The following is a 20,264-nucleotide window of genomic DNA, read 5'->3' as shown; positions in this document are numbered from 1 at the left end:
ACAATGCTAGCACAACACGAGGTTCGGGTTTCTGCAGCAATGACTGCACTGTAGCCATGACAATCAGTTATGGTGAAAACAAAGCATTTTAAGATTGCACATTACTTTATTCTTTTGGAGACTGTACTGCATCTCTGTCTGGTTGCAGTGAAAAATAACAACTCTTGAGTTCAGACTTTCATAGATTGGACAATCCATATTTTGTATAAATGACAGGGAGCAGAAAGACAGATAAAAATGAATGAGTGCTAGAAAAATGTTTCAGGGAAGCAAGCTACCTTTAAAAATTTGGACTAGCAACTTTGATTACATTAAAGCAAAGTGTGTATTTACAAAAGACTAAATTCAGTGACTTCTGTTAAACAGGCATTTTTTCACTCTTGTTGGCTTTCAGTAGAGAATCAAACAATACTCCCACATTTTTAAAATGCATACAGAACAATTAGATACTTTCTTAGTTATCCTTTGCTATAACAAAGTTTACAAACTGCATTATACACAACTAGTATTGTTTTTTTTTCCTTTTATTTCAACTAACAGAATTCTCCAAGAATTTGCCAGGCATTATTTTGGGAGTTCCTGCACATAGATACTCACCTACAGACAGACTTCTGCATTTCATTCACCTGGAACAGGTTCTGTCTTACAGGTTGTCGCAGATCTATTTCCTGTACAAAAAGGAAACTGCCCCAGGGAATTTATGGAAAGTATATTCTTGCTGCCCTATACAGGGCACACCCAAAGAATTACATCTCCCACAAAGATCTAGGCCTACCAGGAAGCACTGGGGCAGTTTCCTTTTTGTACAAGAAGTAGGCCTCAAAGAACCTGTAAGACAGAGCCTGTTCCAGATGTGTGAAATGTAGGTTTGTACCTGTAGGCAGAAATTATTGGAGTCCAAAAAAAATTGAATGGCATAGTTGTACACAAAACAATTTTAAATAGTTTTTTTAATTATATAAGTTGTTATGAAAAATAAACTGCCTCGTGAATAATTCCCAACGAAAACAGTGAAACTCAATGAAAATAGTGGGAGTTACTCCTAAACTGCACCTATCAATTACTGTACCTAAGCTCTCCAACTATGTTTCACTCTCCTTGGTTCTGTCATCCCATGTTTCAAAATCAAAATGCTTTATACTAACAGGTCCTTTAAAAAGTTAAGAACTGCCACTGTTAATTTACAAACAATCCACTAAAATTACACCAACATGTGCAAGTTTTCATTTGTATAGTAAAACCTAGTTTTCTAGTGGAATACAAACACAAATTAATAGAATAAAATAGAACAGACATTTGCACATGTTCCTTTTCTGATTAAAGCTAAATATTTTATTCAAAAACCTCAACTGACTGCCTTATATTTCATCAAAAGTTAATTTAAAAATCATAACACAAGGAATGAGGCACAGTGAATTAAGAACCTAAAAATAACAAGCATAATTTAAGTATTAATGACTTAGTAAACTTAATGTGGCAGAACATTTCTGGTTAACCAAACTACACATTTGTAACACTTTTTAGTACAGGGAATTTCTTACCTGAAACTCTGTTTCTCTGCTTCAGATCCACCAATCCAGAATGAATGGAAATTCGAATGGGGTTTCCTTTTCACACTTGTCTGTCAAAAGAGAGCAGCCAATCATCTTCAGCTTGGTGTATCTACTTCTTTTCTTGAACGAAATCCCAATATGCACTCCTAATGCTGTTAGAAAGACAAGGAAACCTGTACATCTAGCAGGGTTCCGGGAGTCATTAAATCAGATGGGTCACCGGATTGGTGGATCTAAGACAAGAAACTAAATTAAAGACAAGAAATTGCCATTCCCCATACTTGAATCAACTGATCCATAGCAAGCAGTCTTAATTATTCACTATCCACATTAACTGAAACAAATAGTTACAACATTCCAGTGCAAGGCCTAGAGAAGGCACTAAAAAACATTCTAGCAGATGACAAACATCTGTGTATACCTTGTATTTTCTCAAGGTAAAATGTTGTCAAACAAACGGCTAAAGGATTTGAAATAAAAAGAATCAAGGATGCACAAAGGAAGAGAAAAGTGGGAAAGTAAGGAGGTAACAAACCAAAGAATTCAGACGCATCGAATCTGACATCAGTTTCCATATTTTCTGAGTTTGTATTGAAATAGCTAATCACTTAAATGCCCGTCAACATGCTGCTGCTCAACTTTAACTGCTCACCTCTTCCCCATTCCACACCCATGATGAGTCTAATAAAAACAGTTTTCTACAAAAACAAAGGATGAAGTTGTGATTGGTTCTTTAGTGAGGCGGGGCGGGCCAGTAATTTTGGTGGGAATGTCAGACGGAGTTGACGTCACTGTTTCAAACAACGCTGTTTTATTATTTTTAACATCAGGAACACCAAGACGAAATGGGTCTCATTTCTCTATATCTGGCAACAACTTGTATTTCTTAATTCTAACGTCTTCAATAGACTTCTCGCCTTTTACATTCTCCTCGCTCCAGGGGAATACGTCATTGGTGGAATCGGTATTGGAGCGCTCAACACCGCACAAGTGGTCCCGCAACAGGGATGTTTCACCACCGTGCCCTCCAACCTGGGGAGATAAGGGCTGGAACCGTAAGGGGTCTCACATGATACCTGGGCTGGTATATTCGAACCCAGTCCCCAATTCCATCCTCCCTTTTGCTCGTTCTGACTTTTCTTAGATAACTCGGGTGGAGTAGGTAACAGTCCGTCTCCCACCATCAGGTTCGGAAAGTCCTTCAGTAGCTTTGCGATTCTTTCTCTTTTCTCCCCAGTCGCCTCTGTAGTCTGAGTCTCTCCCTTTTCCTCCTCCTCTTTTATATCATCCCATCTCCACCCTTCTAACTCCGCCCTCTATTTCCTTTGCTTCCCCTCAGTCAAGAATACTTCCAACGCCTTTGAATTTCCTGTTCCCTCCTCATCTAGTTTTATCAGCTCCCTCACGACACATCCCTCATTCGCCTCTGTTTGTAGTTTCTCTGAGGATGGCACACTTTGAACTCCTCGCTCACAGAAGTATATTGGTGCATTCTTGTAGAAATACAGTGCACCAATTGATGAGCTACCCTAGTAAGATATGAAAACTCTGATTATGAACCAACAAATTAAGCACACCCAAACCAAGTACCTAACATTAGGTACTTGGGATTAAGTCCAGTGGGAGAGATTACTGTTTTTCCTTGAAGAATGAGCCCTCATGTTAAAAATCACAAAACACTTCTGAATTTTTTTTTTTCAGATTCAAAACATATTTGATATAGTACTGCAGGAGGCATGGTAGGGTGCTGTTCAAGATATCCCAAACTACACTTCTCATAGGCTCATGAAAGGAGTTGATCTGTCTGGATCATAGTCTATGTACAATCTGGTTCACCCTTTTTGTCATTGTGTCAACTTATAAACCTCATTTGCTTCCCTTAACTGTTAAAGTTTAGGAGCTGGACTCAGACATAATGTCCAAGTTGTGGCTTTGCACAAAACATTAATACAGCCTATACCAAGGTCATAGATACAATCATTATCCTTCTGAAAAGTAAAAGAAATGAACAAAGTCTCTCCTAGCCAAAAAAAAGAAAAAAGAAAAAAAGAAGGAAAAGAAAAATAACCAACAGTGCCTCCAGAAAATACCCCATGACTGTTTGCCCTATCAGCAACTAAGGCAGAATTACTTTATTCTGAAACTGAAGCTGCAAGAACCTCAAGAACTTTGATTAGTAGCTGGGATGTATATATCACAAATGAATGGATGATGCCATGCTTCAGCTGAGAGGGCATGACTTTTCTTGCATGCAAGCAGATAAGCGGTATACTCTGCCCCTTCTCAAACCTTCCCATATTTTAAGTGTCAGTATAAACTAATATTTTGGTCTACAGAGAAAAAAGATCATCATAATATGAAACATAGTTTGAACTGGATATAAATATGACTTATTTTCTTCATACAGGTGTGACTACAACCATGTACAGACTGTCATTCAAATTTATTTTTGTGTCACATTAATGTGTCTGTTTTAATGGAATTTTCACAGCAATAAACAATATAGTATACATTAAGAGTTCTCATCACACTGAAAATCTACTGACACACCATTTCTTCATGACTGTATACTATGAGGTTCACAGTAACAAAGAAATGATTGCTATAAAAATAATTTTTGGGATGAAGCTGACAGTTTTCAGTAAGACAACATCTTACTGAGACACATCAACTACAAAAATAAAGGAAAACACGGAAAACACTAGACGTTACTGTTTACTGTACTGTACAGTATATGTACAAAGCCAAACATTTTAGGTATTTCGCACATCTAGCAACAGGAATTATTTTTTCTTCTTCACTTGTACATATTATTAACACAGCAGGGCAGAATTGTGTGTCACATTTCCAAAAGGATTGTTGCATTAGCCTTTTACAGAAAAAAACCTCACTTCCGTGGCCCCTTAAGACTAAGAAATCAATTCTACCATGAAGTTTCCTGGACTACAGTCCAATTTGTCAGCTGTTAACCCTAATTTTGTGAAGACAATGAAATTAAAGGGAAATGTAATGCAGAAACTGAGCTCACTGTCAAAGCCCCAGCCTCAATCAAGGGTACTATATATGTAACAATTCTGTATCGTGACAATACATCTGACAAGGTGGGCTATATAGCATAAAACCTCATGCTATAAACAGTACTAGCTTTTTAGGTGCCACAGACCCTTTGTTGCTTATACTGTACATTTATTTGATATTTTAAAAAATCAACATATTCAGTCTGAGCATGTGGCTTCCAGTTACAGATGGTCAGACATTCAATAGGCAAGAAAGAACACCTTCATATAATTTAAGTGACATATAGACTACTAACATTATGACAAATGTTCTGACATGCTGAAGTGGCTCTAACAAAAGAAGAATGACAACAAAATCACATCCAGACTACCAAGTTTTTGTTTCTGCCAATTCTTTCAATATTCGAATAGATAACCTGGCACAATTTAGCACTCATAATCAACTGATACACAGAGGTCATAAGAGAAAAACAAGATATAGTATATGCAATTCTCAATCAATACAGCATCGGTTGGGCGGGGGATCACAAGAAGAACTGATTCTTCAAATGGTACTTGCATCATAACAAATAAATTAAGTCAGGAAATAGGTTGCATCTTTTCTCTTCCTCTCCACTGGGAATCCATTAAATTACAGTTAGCAAAAAGAAAAAAGACACAAAAATCCAGGGAATGTCATTTAAAGGGGAAAATGCATATTAAAATATGCAGTATGGAGAAAGGAGAGTAGTCTATACCAGGAATTGAAAGTTAGAAGCACTGCTGCTTTACTTCTATTATCCTTCTGTTCTCATATGTGTATAGTCTTCCTGTGTGAGCATAAAAGAAAGACAGGTGCACAACTAACTTAAGATTAATCATGGAACTGAAATGTATACTTTTTTCAACACTGATCCAGCAACAATCCTGTCACTGAGCAAATACTTCATGATATAGCAAACTATAGCAATAATTAAGGAACAGAGAAAAATGAATACAAGTATCTTGCAAACTCCTTGCAAAGTTCATCAACAAAGAATTTGCACAGTCCTGCATAAGAGTAGCTTCACTGGATCAGTCCCAAGGCTCCTCTAATCAGCATCCTGCTCCCTATAGGGGCCAACCTGATGTTTTAAGAAGGCCATACAACAGGGAATCAAAAAAGAAGCGATCCCCCACCTAATGCTAATGCCCCTCCAGCAGTTTCATTTTGCTAACAACATTTAATAAACCTCTTCTCCTCCAGTACATTTATTTAATCTGCTTTTCAAGTCACTAAGCTTGAAGCTCCTGCCATATCTTGTAGGAATAAATTCGATAAGCTAATTAAGCATAGCCTAAAGTATTTTCTTTTGTAAGTCTTGAATCTACGATCAATTGACTTGCTGACCCCTACACTAGTGACTTCCAGCATTAGACCCCCATACATATTTGGTCTCCAAAACTCAGAAGGACCAGTAAGCTTGACAAACCCTACCAAGCAATGGATCAGGGATCTGGGTACCCAGGTTTGAGAACAAGGCCCCCCTTACTCTACAATATGCTTAATTTTATAAGCCTTGATGATGAGCTTTTAACTTAAGAAGTGTCTAATACTTTGCCCAAGGATGAAGAATGTTCAGCCTTTCAAATATTTTAGCCTACAGCTCCTGTCAGCAGCACTCAGCATGGCCGGTGGTAACAGCTTCTGGGTCTTAGAGTCCCAAACATCCAGCCAGCCATGTGTTCCCCACTGTTGGCTTCACATTTCTTCACAAAGTGGTACAGCCTGGTACTCTTTCAGTCTGCAATCCCTGCAATTGTGCCCATTCAGACACAGGATTAAACCCTGCCGTATAGTACATATTACAAGATCAAAGTTTCAGCATGCTGTTGAATTATATACACTCCCCTTCTCATTCAGCCAACGACAGAAGCTTGGAAGCTTTCATTTCCTTTTTTAGATAAACTGCAGGCTACTACTAACATTGTTAATATCAAAAGAATAAATCACTATTCTCTATAACTTTATCTCAGATACTTTCAATTTCCGTATAAAACTGCCCTTGCCATTGAAAAATCCACACCTTTTGAAAGACTTTCAGCCAGACCCACTCTTACTTATTGCTTCATACTGATATCCATTACTTTTAACCCTGGTTTTTATATTTAGGTGGGAGCTAATCAAATGGTAATTATGACATAAAAACAAATGATGGAATATACTGCCATTTCATGAAACTAAGCATAGACATCATGTATATGGTTAACTCTTGACATATGGAAACAAAAGGAAGCCAGAAACATTTAAAGCAGTGGTTCTTAACCTTTTTGAAAGAAACGCCCCCTTGCGCCATTGAGAAAGTTATCATCGCCCCCCTCCCCGCGGTGATGATATCTTATTTGTTTGTTTGTTTGTTTGTTTATTTAAGACACTTAAATCCAATGACCCCTGAAAACAAAATTAAATTCCAAGAAAATGAAATGCCCCCCCCCCCAAAAAGTAACATTTAATGATTTAGATGCAAGTGAATTTTAAGACTCAAAAAGAAATATAAAAAGGGCATAAAAACAAATGCAGGAACTAAAGACAAAAAGTCTGAAACTAAATTAAAATTGGAGGAAAATATATATTCATGCACACTGTAAAAAGGCTGCAGCCATCTTCACAGGTTTGGCTTGCTCCAGCACCCCCCTACCGCCCCCCTTCTGCTCCAGCGCCCCCACGCCGCCCCTTTTCGTTCTACCGCCCCCCTGAAAAATGAAATCGCCCCCTGGGGGGCATTATCGCCCACATTAAGAACCACTGATTTAAAGAAACACAGTATGTACAAGAGAAACCAAGTCTCAAGAAGTAGAAAAACAGACCTAAGTAGAACATGTTTCAGCTTATTCTTTTATGCCCTCACTGAGGAAGTAGTATTCGCAATAGGGAAATCAATTGACAATCCTTCAACAACAAATCTCTTGGTAATCCATCAAAAACACATCTTTCTACATCTTGAGAACTGGGACAAGATCCTATGGAGGGAAAAACATGTACAAAATGTAACTGGTACCATTCTCTGACAGGCTGCCTTTCCTGCAACTGGAGCTGCCCAATTTCACAGCTCTAGTCTTGGTCACTCTTTTACACAGGGTTAAGTTTTATCAAAGATGTACCCAGTGTGGTGTTCTGGATACAGTGATGAACTAGGGCTCCACAGATCTGGATTCAAATCCCCACTCAGTCATAGAAATTCATGGTGGGCGTGCATTAGAACTGGTAAAACCAGTTCTAGTATCTAAATATTAGACACTAAATAACTCAGTTACCTTGAAAACCCCAACAAGATCACTGTAAGTCAATTCTGACTTGATAACACACAACACACACATTTCACTATAAGATGAATTCATATTAAAACCAACAAATACTGTGATTCCAGACAAATTTAAGCCTTAGTGCTTAGATCACCCAATAAAATAAACCCATTTACTGACTGATAACACTACATGGTTTGGATTCCCATTTGCCCTTGGATTTCCAACAATGGCTTGTTATAACTACTCAGGCATAACAAAGATAGCAAAGAAAAAGACAGGCATTTTCCCTTAATACGCACACATCTTGATTAACAATTACGTTTATACTTTACAATCTGAAAAGCCTCACATGGGATTAAACATAATCACGAATCGTTAAAAATATGATATAGAATGAAGTAGCAGCTTTCCTTCTATCAAAAGCAGTACAAAAGCTACAAAACAGATTAGTACAAAAGTTATTATTTATTTGCTATATGATCTACTTACTAATAATCTGATGTTATTCTCCTAAATAAAAAGTGAAAAAATAGATGCTTTCATAGAAGATTTATCTTCTATCCCCCCACCTCCCCACCAGACTCAGAATGTGTTTACTATGCATAGCAAAACCATTTTCTCTCATACAACAGGCAGCCAAAGAGGGAAGATAATAGGTATAAACGCATTCAGTTATGTCTCTTCATTTGTTTATGGTGGATTTTCAAAATGAGCATTCTTGGTGAATGTTAAGAGAACACAAATCAAGTGAACAAAGCTTTAGAGAATACTGTTTTACATATCCTTCCGATCCCCTCATTCTCAAATAATGTATTGTGTAGACATTAATAGAAAAAAGCCTGTAAAGGTTTTAAAAAACCTTAATATGTAATTGCTTTCACTGTGTTCTGCTGAACCTCTGACCTGACAAAATGGAAGACTGGTTTCCAAGCACCTAAGTTTAAAATGGAAACACACTCAAACATGTTCAGTAGGTTTTGTCTATTTGCTTATGTATTAGTTCAATGCAAATTACAGCATAGTATTTTTCTTCTGCCATAGTTAAGAGAACCTTCATGCAGAATGAACTACAAACTAAGAGAAGGAACATAAAAAATCAAGAAAATATACAAGCTGTTGTAAAACATTACAAATATATGAGTGAAAAAATAATAGTCTGACGAATAGTAACAAAATCGGAATACATGATAGTTTTAACATAATTAAAAATTTGGAATCAAGAACACAGACAACGTTAGATAATAAAATATTGCATGGCAAGTAAAGAAATTAAAACCAACTCCATGACGTCAACACTTGAACTTTAAGGTCAACACTTGAATTTTTGTATTAAATATATGAAGAAATTCATGCAATGCATTTCTTTCTTTTCAGTCAGGCTATGGGTAACTTCGCTTTACCACTATATCCTCAGTTTTGCTAGAATATACACCAGTTTGCAGGAGTAAAAGAAAAGAATTCAGGTTCTCTTTCATGAACAAGTATCCTCAAAGCTAATCAGAAGCAGCCAAACTATCATGAATAAAATTATTTTTCTATTCATATAAATATTATGCATTATTTTCCCCACAGATATTCCAGTACTGGTTGTTGTTTTTAAATGTTCTATTTGTTAAAGGTGTGATAAATGTACAAACACAGACCATGAGGCACATGGGCTCTATGAGGGTGTATATTTCATTACATATTTTAAAATATGAGCTCCATTGCTGAGTCAATTTAGAATCCAGGTTCAATCAAAATAAGGGCCTCGGTTAATTGGACCACTAACTGTTGAACCAGCTTTGCACACTGAAAAACTTCCCTCCCATTTGCTGCAGCTAGGCTCTTTTAACAGGCACTAAAGTTTGGCATCAAAGAGCTTCCATTTCCCAGTGAGGTTGCTGATAGCAGATCAAGCCTATTTGTGCTGGCACCAAGGAAGATGTGTTCTGTCCTCCCTAGGAACTGTCTCGCCAGAAAATATACCATTTTGCCAGAAACTCCTGAAATGATATCGGCACTTCAAGTCCACCCTCCCTCAGAAAGATTACAACCGACAGAATCGTAAAGGGTACCACATTGCATTCCCATCTGTGCCCCCTTCACTTTCAAACTGGAGAGGTTTCCAGGAAATTTCCTTTTATAGGATTCTTAATTTCCAGGGAATTTGCTTGGATGAGAACTGGATAAAGAGAAGGAGGGGGTTTGGAAATTGCATCTGGCTAGCAAGTCCTGAAATAAGAGTCCCTATAAAACTTCTGTTTCCAATCAGACACACACAATTGGTATAACCCACATGGGCACTGGGCAGTTCTGATTGCTTTTGGAATTCTAATGGAACCTTCCTTTGCATGTCAAGGTGATGATGTCATCAGCCACAGCAATTTTTCAGACTTCCATATAAAACATTTCTAATCCCTTGACCCTAAAGGTATAGAAGTTCCCATGGAATCTCTTTCACTGTAGGAAAGCAGTTTGGGTCCACAGGAAGGGGAGGGTGTCTTTAATTTCTGAAAACCACAGCTACTGGGATGATTTCATTGGTAGTAGTAATATTAAAAAATTAAAAACTCCCCTCCTCATCATCCTGCAGTTCCCAATAGCTTCCCCACGATGAAAAGGATTCCATAGGAGCCTCAGGACCTTCAGTAAAAGAAATCAGAAATAATTTATTTCTGAAAAATCAGCATGGTTGATGACACTGGGAATAGCATTTCTGCCAATAAGTAAAGCATTTTTAAAATACTGATTAGTAGCAACCAATAGTGCTTGATTCTTGAGTTCAGAATCAAGGAAGTCACTTTTCAGCTTTTTTTATGTGCCTCTAAATTCCAAATACAGTGAAACAAACCTACGCCTGTCTGTACTTTCAATCTTGACATGCATGTATAAGATTAGTAATGGTAAAAGTATGCCAACTGAAACTGTCTGCTTGATTCATCATACCTGTCCGTGCTTATTTTTATAGTAGACATTTCCAAAGAGCACAGTGAAGTCTAATACTTTTAAAAGAACAGGACTATCACACTCGTGAAATTACAGATCATCACACTTAGATCTGTACAAATCCATGCTGGCACCACATATTTCAAGAAATGTTTTAAATGGATTATTCTGTTACTGGAAACAAATGTGCAGGTGAATGACCAATTCACTACTAAAAATGTCTTTCTAAATCTAAGTGTCACATTTCATTTTACCAAAAAAGAGTTTTTGACTTGACTGTCCAGAAGAAATGCAGAAGTCATTCAAGCTGACAGTAATATTTTTTTTAGTAACACAAAACATTTAACACGTATGGAAAGCATACTTAGCAAAAGAAGAAACGGGTAGAAATCACAAGAGGACTGTTCAAAGATTATCACAATAACAGGGCAAGAAGCACTAGAAATCATTCTGTACCATACCTGAAATTTAATGCACTTATTTTGAACCTGCAGTCCCTTTAAAAATGCGCACAGAGAGACAAAGAACTACGCCTCCTTGGACATAATGTGCAAGAAAGGCTATTGACATTTCAGAACCTGAAAACTTCCTCCTCCCCACAGCACTGTCATGGCATATTCACTGGGTTTTCCCCACTGTTGCAACATTTCATGAAGTATCTGGGTTTGAGTTTTTCTCATGCCAGTACAGAATCACTTAGGACTGAGGAAGAACTATTACCAAGCTGTGAGGCCCAACTCAACTTCCCTAAAGACTGCCCCCGTTTGAACTGCTGGCAAGCCAGAGAACAGGTAGAAAGGGGGCAACTAAACTTTATGAGATTATAACTTCCCTTTCTCTCAACCTACTGTAATAATGATCAAATCCTAAAGAGTAAGAAAAAAAACAAAACCAAGATCTAGCCAACTAGAAGGGGCAGGAGTGTTGCTGCCTAAGCCTTCTTTCTCTCTCTCTCTCTCTCTCTCTCTCTCTCTCTCTCTCACACACACACACACACACACACACACACACACACACACACAACCTTGCACAGGAGTTAGTGCCAAACACAGTCCTTGCTACCACTTTCTGGAAAGGGAATAACACACATCTTTCAAGTGACTCTTCCTCACTGTTGAACTCTGGGCACTGATGAACACACAGTTTGGAATGCTGTGGGCCACCAGGTATTTTGGATATCAAATTCCAAATGGCGGTGCTGGTTAGTTACCACCCTGGATCAGGAAAATGTCCTCAGGATATCAGGCAACAATTTCCCCCAGGCCTGTTACAAATGATCCTTTAACTGAAGATGCCACTGAACCTATGCAAAGTACTGTATGGGCTATGTCAGCAATGGCAAACCTATGGCACACGGGCCACAGCTGGCACACACAGCCCTTTCTGAGGGCACACGAGCCATAAGTCACCGGATCGCTACTCCCCCCACCCACACAGCCAAACCTCAGAAGTTGGCTTAAGCCGTGGTGCTGGCATTTCAACAGGCAGTGGGCCAGGATCCGGAGCAGCTGGCACTGGCAGAGGATCCAGAGTGGGGTCTCGAGGTACCTCCATGCCCAGGATTCCCCCTTCCACCACCAATTCCAGTTCTGTCAACGCCACTTCCGGTTCTGACACCACCACGGCATACCACCCACTGGTGTTTTTTCCCCCCAGTTTGGGCACTTGGGCCCAAAAAGGTTCACTGACACTGAGCTATGCTATGAAACTGTGACCCCTGCATTAGTACTGCAAAGAGCAGTCTGATGAGACCTGAAATGTAAGATCAGTAGTTCTGTGGGGGCCACAGAAACCAACAATAATAAATTAACAAATTCAAAAAGCAGACAAACCACAACTTTACTATGCTGTTGGGCCTTAGTCAAAAGAGATGCTAAGAAAGAGTTCACATAGGCCTGAAAACTGAAAATCAGCTTAATGATTTACACAGGAACACCAACTGCTGTCATTTTGTAGCAAAAAGCATTTCAGAGTCAACCATTCAAATAATAATAATACTCCCTACAGAGAAATCTGTATAAAGGTAATTAATCTCAGTCTCCTGATTAGCACCAAGTCACTGTGCTTATGTTTAAAACGTTTTTTTATAATTTCATTTTACTATTGACCCTGTGACATACTGCAGTAATGCAACCCCTTTCATTTCCACTACAATCATTTTTGATGTGTGTGGGTTCACAACTAATTTACAGCCCTAATGATTTAGCAAGTCTCCTCAAAGTGAAATTAAACAGATTTAGCCTTTTGATACAATGTATTTTCCCAACACTACTGAGTTCAAAAATATTTCACTGCTATATCTCACACAGCTACATCAAGAATGGAAAAGTAATCAAGTATGTAATTTCACATCAACAATGGACAATAACATTTATCCTAGGTGACCTCACAGACGTACATAAAAACAAGTACATTTAACATATTATATTTATTTTGCATACTTTTGGAACAATAAAAAGTATTATTTGCATTTGAAGATTCACAGAGAAAAGTAAACAAAATTACACAGAATAACCAACAAATATTGGTACTACAAATTCTTCATGTTATATGTCTTTATATATAACTGGAAACTTCAGATCTGGACGTTTTCTCGAGCTGACAACTCCAGTGCATATATGGAAAGATATTTTACTTCACTTAGATAAATACCACCTCACAACATATTCCTCACAAAGGGCCACTGCACATAGGTACCTGACTTTAATCCACACTGTAACTTTAAAAAACCAAAACACTCTCAACATAATATCCAAAATCAAAGAATAAACTGTTTGATAGAAGTTGCAATTTTTATTGCTCCATATAAAAACTATAAAGTTATAAACAATATCATCTATTATCCCAAAAGAAATATGTTGCTTTATTGTGCTTATGCCCCACCTCAAAAGACAGCAAATAAGTTCCAAGTCTCTCATTGATGTTTAGATAGTGTGCAGGTGAGTAAAAGGATTTTTAATTTGGAAGGATATGAATGGAGTTCATTACACTGGACATCATTCTCCAAACAAAAGAACTTTACATAAAAGCTAAGAGTATAGGCAGCCCAGTGTACAAGAAGGGGTGGGGGCTCATCCTGAAACACTGGGGTGAACTCACCTGGAAAGGGCTTTCTCATTCCATAGTATATGTAACATCTCTCATTTTGAGCAGGTATGTATCCACAGATGCCTTCACGAAACTCCTATTATGAACAGTTGCCTATACAGCTAGAAGAGTCTGTTGTTTACAGGGTTAGCTTTCTGCCTTCAAAAACATGTCTTCGGTACAAAAAAATGACAAAGAAGGCTAACTTCCTATCGTTTTATACCTGCAGGGACTGATTCAGTGGAAAGAGACTTTGTTAGCTCTTTTTGCATCGAAAAAGAATCAACAAAGACACATCTAGTGATACTAAAATTTTTTTCAAAATCTAGTAAAACCTCAGCATCTGGGCTTTTATAGGATTCTTAATTTTAACTGATCAATTACTTCTGAATGTGTATATACTTGTTTTACCATTCAATAAAGACTGTATAAAGTAAGGTGGACAGTTTTATTTAAAGGGACTTATTTGCTATTATAAAATCTTAAGCTACCACACAGCAAAAGAAGAAACGCCATCTTTAACCACTGCATCTGTGCAAGTCTGCATGGCAAGTAGGCCATTCATTCAGTCCTAAGGCCCAACATCTCTGCTTACTGTTCACCCCAGCAATCCATTCAGGAAGGAGGAGATGAATTTGGTGCCCTATCAAAGCTGTCATTGTTTAGGCACCCTGACTGATCGATCACAGCTTGCAGGCCTGAAGGGTCTGGACACCGATGAGAGGGGGAAAAAACTCATTTCAGCCAACACTGCCTTCCCACCCAGCCATGTGTGAGGCCGGATTTTTTTTTTCTTTTTTCTTTGGCCACAAGATAACTCTGTTACTTCAGAGAACCCCTAAGGCGAGTTGGGGGGGGGGGAGAGAGAGAGAGAGAAATGTCACCTTCAGTCCTCAAGGAAAGGAAGGGTGGAGGGAGACACACATACACACACACACACAGAGAGCCCCTGCACCTGCCTGGGCCTCAGCACCTGCGTCGCTTTGTCCTGGTTACTTGGGATACAGCCAGGCTGGGCGTAGAGGACAAGGAGCGACCGAGCCCCGCCACCCTCGTCCCCCTCCTGGACGCAGAAGGCACACGGGGAGAGGGAGGGGGAGGAAGGCGGGTGGGGAAGGGGGGGCCTTTGCGACGCGGATCTTTGGAGGACAAAATTGAGAGAGAGAGAGAATGAATGTGTTCTTCCCAATAAAAGGGGGAGGGAGAGAACTGCCTCAGGAGCAAGACCCGCCCCCCTTCTTGAGGAGATGGGGGGGGAGAGAACAGCGATGGGGAGGCCAACGTCGAGGCCTACAAAGACCAGCTCCCACCGCGCCGGCGCCTCCCCTTCCTTCTCTCTCTCTCTCTCGGTTCCCCCTTGCTCCCCACCCCCACCCCGTGGAGTCCCCTTATCGCTAAGGCCTCTTCCCCCTTTCTCTCTTCCCCCTCCTGAGGATAAGTGGCGGTGGTGGAGGAGGAGGAGGAGGAGGAAGGCGAGGGCGGGCGTCGGTTCGGGACCGGCTCCTCGAAGCTCCTCACACTCACCATCAGCTCGATGGTCTTGTCCTCAATCACCGACTCCGGCTCCATCCCGTCGGCGGCTCTCACGGGAGCGACGGGGGGGGGGGAGGCTACGGCGGCGGCGGCGGCTCCTCCTCGGCGGGGGGGGATGAGGGGTGAGGAAAACCCCCCTAGTGGCCCCCTTCGCCCGGAGGAGGGAGGGAGGGAGGAAGGAAATGAGGAGGAGGAGGAGGCCGCCGGCTCCAAAAGACCGACCGACTGACCCGCCACCGCCTCGGCCGCGCGCCCGGAAGAGGAAGTGAGGTAGCGAGCAAAAGCGGCGGCCGCGGTTGCAGCAGTGCCTATGTCGCCCTCGCGGCGGCGGCGGCGGCTGTTGCCTCCTCGTCTCCACCTCCCCCCTCCTCCTCCGCCCCCACCTCAGCCGCAGAGAAACGGCGCTTCTCCTTAGGGAAGAGGACAGCTCCCGAAAGCCTTTGCGGCCACCGCCGGGGGAAAAGACTACAATGGCCGGCATGCTTGGCGGCCTCTCCGGGAGGGAAGTACTAGTGTACAGTACAGTAGTCAGGAACGCGAGGGAAGAAACTACGTTTCCCAGCATGCAAAGGGCCTCCCCCTCCCCACTTCCCTCACGCATCTTTTCGAACTTGCTCGAAGGAGGAGGAGGAGGAATTCACGCGTTTCTTTCAGGGAAGCGCGAGGTCTCCTTGCTCTCGGCCCTTGGAGGGCTTCGGGTGTGGAAGCAGAGGGTTGACTCAGACCACGCGTGGGGAGGCGGGGAAAGAGAACCTGTGGCCCTCCCTGGGGTGTGTTGGACTACCACTCCCATCATCCATGACCGTGACCCGTGTTGGCCTGGGGTTGATCTGGGTGGCTCCCCATTGCTTGCTCTTCGCCCCTATAAAGGAGCGGCGGTAGCGGCTCAGGATTCCCAGGTTTTGAAGCTTTTTGTCCCGACAAGGAAGCGCTGCTGGGGGTTTTGACCCTGGCGCCTTTGGGTGCAGAGAGACAAAGCAAACGTTGCAACGCCTGGTCCGAGTCCGGGCGAGAGAGGAAAGGCAGCGGCCTCTTGCCTTGCCTGAAAAGACGTCCCCCCTCCTTCACCGGCCTTGACAGACTATGTTCTGCATGTAAGCTTTGCGGTTGATCCGAAATGGGAAGGTTTCTGCCACCTCTTGCAGGCTTGCCATCCCGAAGGAGTTTAGTCCAAAGATAAATAAAGGCTGAAATCCCCTTCCTTAGGGCGCTCAGGTAGATCCATATGAAATCAGTGGAACTTGCAGATGAGTCGATTCACCGGATCCCCACTGATTCAGTGAGCCTCCTCTAGTGTGGCTTGGGACACAAAGCAACAGGATTTCAGAGGGAATGCTTAGTTTTTCTGCTTCGCCAAAAGTTTCATCCTTTGCTATTCTCTCTGTTTTGAAAGATTTTTGCCCTGCCAGATAATACTCCTCTGCCCCCCAGCTGGCTTCAGCCCCATATCTGAGGTCTGAACTGCTAAAGACTCACAGCAACCATAGTTCAACTCAGTGGCAGCATTGAAGAGATTCTGCGACAGAGCAAAAGGAAGACAAGTGAAAAAGAACAGTTTTCTGGAAGTAAAAGAGAAATGCATCCCCCCCCCTCCTACATCATATCCTTCAGTGACCATTTTCTTTATTAGTCTCTAAATTGAAATACAAACTTTGAAAACTTAGCACATACCTTCTGTTTTCAGGAAGCTATTGCAGTGTGATAAAGACAAGACCAGCTTACAAGGGAAACAGCTGCTGCATCCCCTCTTCTGAGGCATCAGCTACCTGTAGTCCTATTTCTCAACAATCATGCTAGCCAGAGTTGCTGAGAGATTTTTTCCCCTCATCATTCTCCTTGTGTGTCATTTTAAGCCTGGGGGCAGTGACTGTTAGCTATGAACAGCAAGTCAAGCAGCACAATATTGCCTTTGCCATAGATATGTCAATTGGTAATAAGGAAGCTGTTTTGCCTCTGCCCTCAGTCAGCAATTATGGGAATAAATACTCTGACCTACTTCATAGGGTTGTTGTACAGACTAGCAAAATAGGCTACAGCACTCTGTGAATTGCTAGCTTGGGGTTGTTTATGTGGAAACTAGAGATGGGCATGAATTAAATAATCACCAAATTTGTTCAAAAATAATTAATTTGTGTTCATACAAATCAATGCCCCCAATGAATACGAGTCAATGAATTTTAACCATTTTTGATTCATTAATTCATTTGGCTATAAATTGGGCCCCCAGGCACCTAGAAGACACCAAAATTACAGGGAAGCTTCCTCTGACTCTCCTCTACAATCCTTCCAAGTTTGGTGAAGATTGGGTTCCTCCAAGTGTAACTTGGATGTCTGAAACCTAAACTTCACCAGACTTGCAGGGCTTATAGAGGAGAGTTAGGTGTCTTCAGGTGCTAGGGGGCAGTTATAGGGTTTAAAAGTAAAAAAGGAATTGACAAATCAATCCATCAGGGAAAATAATCATAAGTTTGTGATTCACCAGCCTTGACAAATCACCATTTTTCTGACTTGTGTCCCTCTCTATTGGAAACAATTTCTTGACATGGGGAAGAGACACATGTATCTTCTGAAAGGTGGTGTCAAGTAGCATACAAATGAAAGTTACTATTTTTTGTATATTAATCTTTTCAGATAAGTTCCAAAGCAGTGTTGGAAAAGTGTCATCAATTTTTTTAAAGATTTCTACTGAGCATGTTCTTCACCATCCAGATTTCCACAGAATTTGAAGGATAAACGTTCAGTTGCACTGAGTCAATCAGAATCCTGATCTAGTGTGGGCTAACTCACAGCAGCCCATCAGGTTATGCTGACCTCCACTTGTTCAGACAAATTTTGGGACAAGTCTGTATATGACAAAGTAAGCAAGAACATTACCTTTACTCCTGTTAAAGGCAGTCTGAATAAATGAAGTACAGTACTGTTTTAACATAGGGGTCGGCAGAGAAAATTGGAGGTGCATTGGCTGCAGTGCTAGGCAGTAAGTTGGCAAGAGCTGGACTCTAACTGTGGTAGTAAAAGATACTTTTCCAGTCTGTGGGATTCAAAAAGGCAGGTGTATTACTAAAAAGCTTCAGCCTCCCATCAGACCTGGGTTCCTTGAAAAGAAAACTAGGAGCAGGATGGGGACCAACAATACATATATAGACACACCGGAAGCTGTCCAGTAACAAGGCAAGTCTATTGGCCCTTCTCAGGATTTTTCAAAACTGATTGACAATTTCACATAGGACTCATAGAAGATGCCGGGGTTTGAACCTGGGCCTACCCTATTCCTTAATTCTTAGCCTGTGGCTACCTCTCTGAACTATGCTTCTGGCCTACATCACACGGAGTGATGTGGGTGGAAACTCATCTAGTACTCAATGATTGCACAGAGAAATATTCAATTCCTTAAAAAACGATTTTAAAAGTTACATACTGTCAAGTCAAATCCAATTGAGGGCAACTCTTTCCAAGGTATTTAGGTATTATTAATAAAAGTAATTCATAAGTACTAAACAAATTAAGTGTTAATGCAGAAGCTGCAATGTAATGTTTCCCTTGCCCACAGAAATTCTTTTTCAAACAGCAATGTGATTTAGATACTTTTGAATCAGATTTGCCTCACTCCAAGACTGAGCTAAGTAATGTACGTAAGTGATTCTTCAGGAAGTGACGGTGAAACTAGAGGTGCCCCAGTGACCCCAGCAGAAGAGGGTTAACGGCTTCTGGGAATACATGAAAACAGCGAATCATGTACTGTACTGTTTTGCTGTATGTGCTAAAGTTAAGTGTCAACAGTTTTCAGTGGCTGAAATCCTGTGAATTGCTGTATGTTAACGATTCTCTTTAGGCATTATCTGTTGTATGCCAAGTCACATGAGATAATGTCTGTAGAGATTTTTTTACCTTCCAACACTTTGCTCCAAAAATTACATAGTTTGCATAACTGCACAATGGGATTTCAGCCATTTCTTTTTCCAGTAAATGAAAATGATGTAAAAGTAGTACATGTTCTAAAGAATTTTAAACAAAGATTCTAAGAAAAATAGTTTCTTTACAAAGCTTTGAGTTTGTTTGACTGTAATAGTCAAATATCATTGTGTTTTTCATCCCCCCCCCCCCTTTAAATGGATATTTCAGTTCAAATGCTTTCACTGTATTGGGAATTTTCAGTAGGCATAAATTAAATACACTATTTAGAACACTGGGAAATTTTCCAATTCCTTTTTTTAAAATCCTCATCACAGCTCCTCAGGATCTTTGACAGAAGGAAACTGCATAGGAAGACACCAATACCCTTGAGTATTGTAAATGAGCAGAAACAAGGATTCTGACAACTTCAGCCACCTGTGCTACCTTGCATAGTCCACCTATGGTATTTTGGTCTAGTTGAGATGTCTGTGTATAAGTATGTGCACATGCATGTAGACTTCTTGAAGAAGAAAACTATTACTATTCACTTTTGCCCATGAAACTTGCTCATTTCTTATGCACTAAAATATCTGATATGAAAGAATCTCCATCTACCCTTTCATCTGATCACAGGAGTTTTTCTTGTGTCTAAGAGGTTACCCTCGTAGCTAAAACTGTAATTTAGGGTTCCATTCAGAATTGTGTGAATGGATTTTTTCTCATGCAACTGAGCTTCCTTCTCTCCATTTCCCCCCTCCCCTTTGATGTCTGATTTAAGGCAGATGAGAGAACTCTTCTGCTAATCATGTCCATTCTGCTGGTAGGCATACTGCTGAATGAAACCTGTAAATGTTTGATTAAGACTTAGCTGACTATGCCAGAGTTTTGAATTTCTGATTATATTCCTCTAGTTGTGCAGAGAGCAGAATAGCTTCAAGTTCCTCAGATTAGTTCACCCTCTTTTTCTCATTAACTGGCACTTACAGTC

The 20,264-nt window shown here is 40.6% G+C and overlaps 1 protein-coding gene across 5 annotated transcripts in view; it reads right to left on the bottom strand.

The window, feature by feature from the left end:
- Positions 1-15,758, bottom strand: part of FBXW11 (F-box and WD repeat domain containing 11) — a 105,335-nt gene extending 89,577 nt beyond the window's left edge. For 2 of the 5 annotated variants that reach the window (XM_020793649.3, XM_020793652.3), the window contains exons 1-2: positions 15,374-15,508; positions 1,542-1,621 (exon numbers count right to left, since the gene is read on the bottom strand). Coding sequence is in view for 2 of the 5 variants with exons in the window: in XM_020793648.3 (XP_020649307.1) it covers positions 15,374-15,418 (45 nt within the window). In the remaining 3 variants the exon portion in view is untranslated. Of the gene's footprint in view, positions 1-1,541; positions 1,706-15,373 lie in introns of all 5 variants that reach the window. The other 3 variants (XM_073002829.2, XM_020793648.3, XM_020793650.3) reach the window with 3 other exon arrangements.
- Positions 15,759-20,264: the final 4,506 nt, after the last annotated feature.

This window comes from Pogona vitticeps, chromosome 1 (assembly GCF_051106095.1).
Source record: "Pogona vitticeps strain Pit_001003342236 chromosome 1, PviZW2.1, whole genome shotgun sequence".
Classification (NCBI taxonomy): domain Eukaryota; kingdom Metazoa; phylum Chordata; class Lepidosauria; order Squamata; family Agamidae; genus Pogona; species Pogona vitticeps.
The sequence above is the reverse complement of the archived record's forward strand: the minus strand, read 5'-3'. Positions and strand labels throughout refer to the sequence as shown.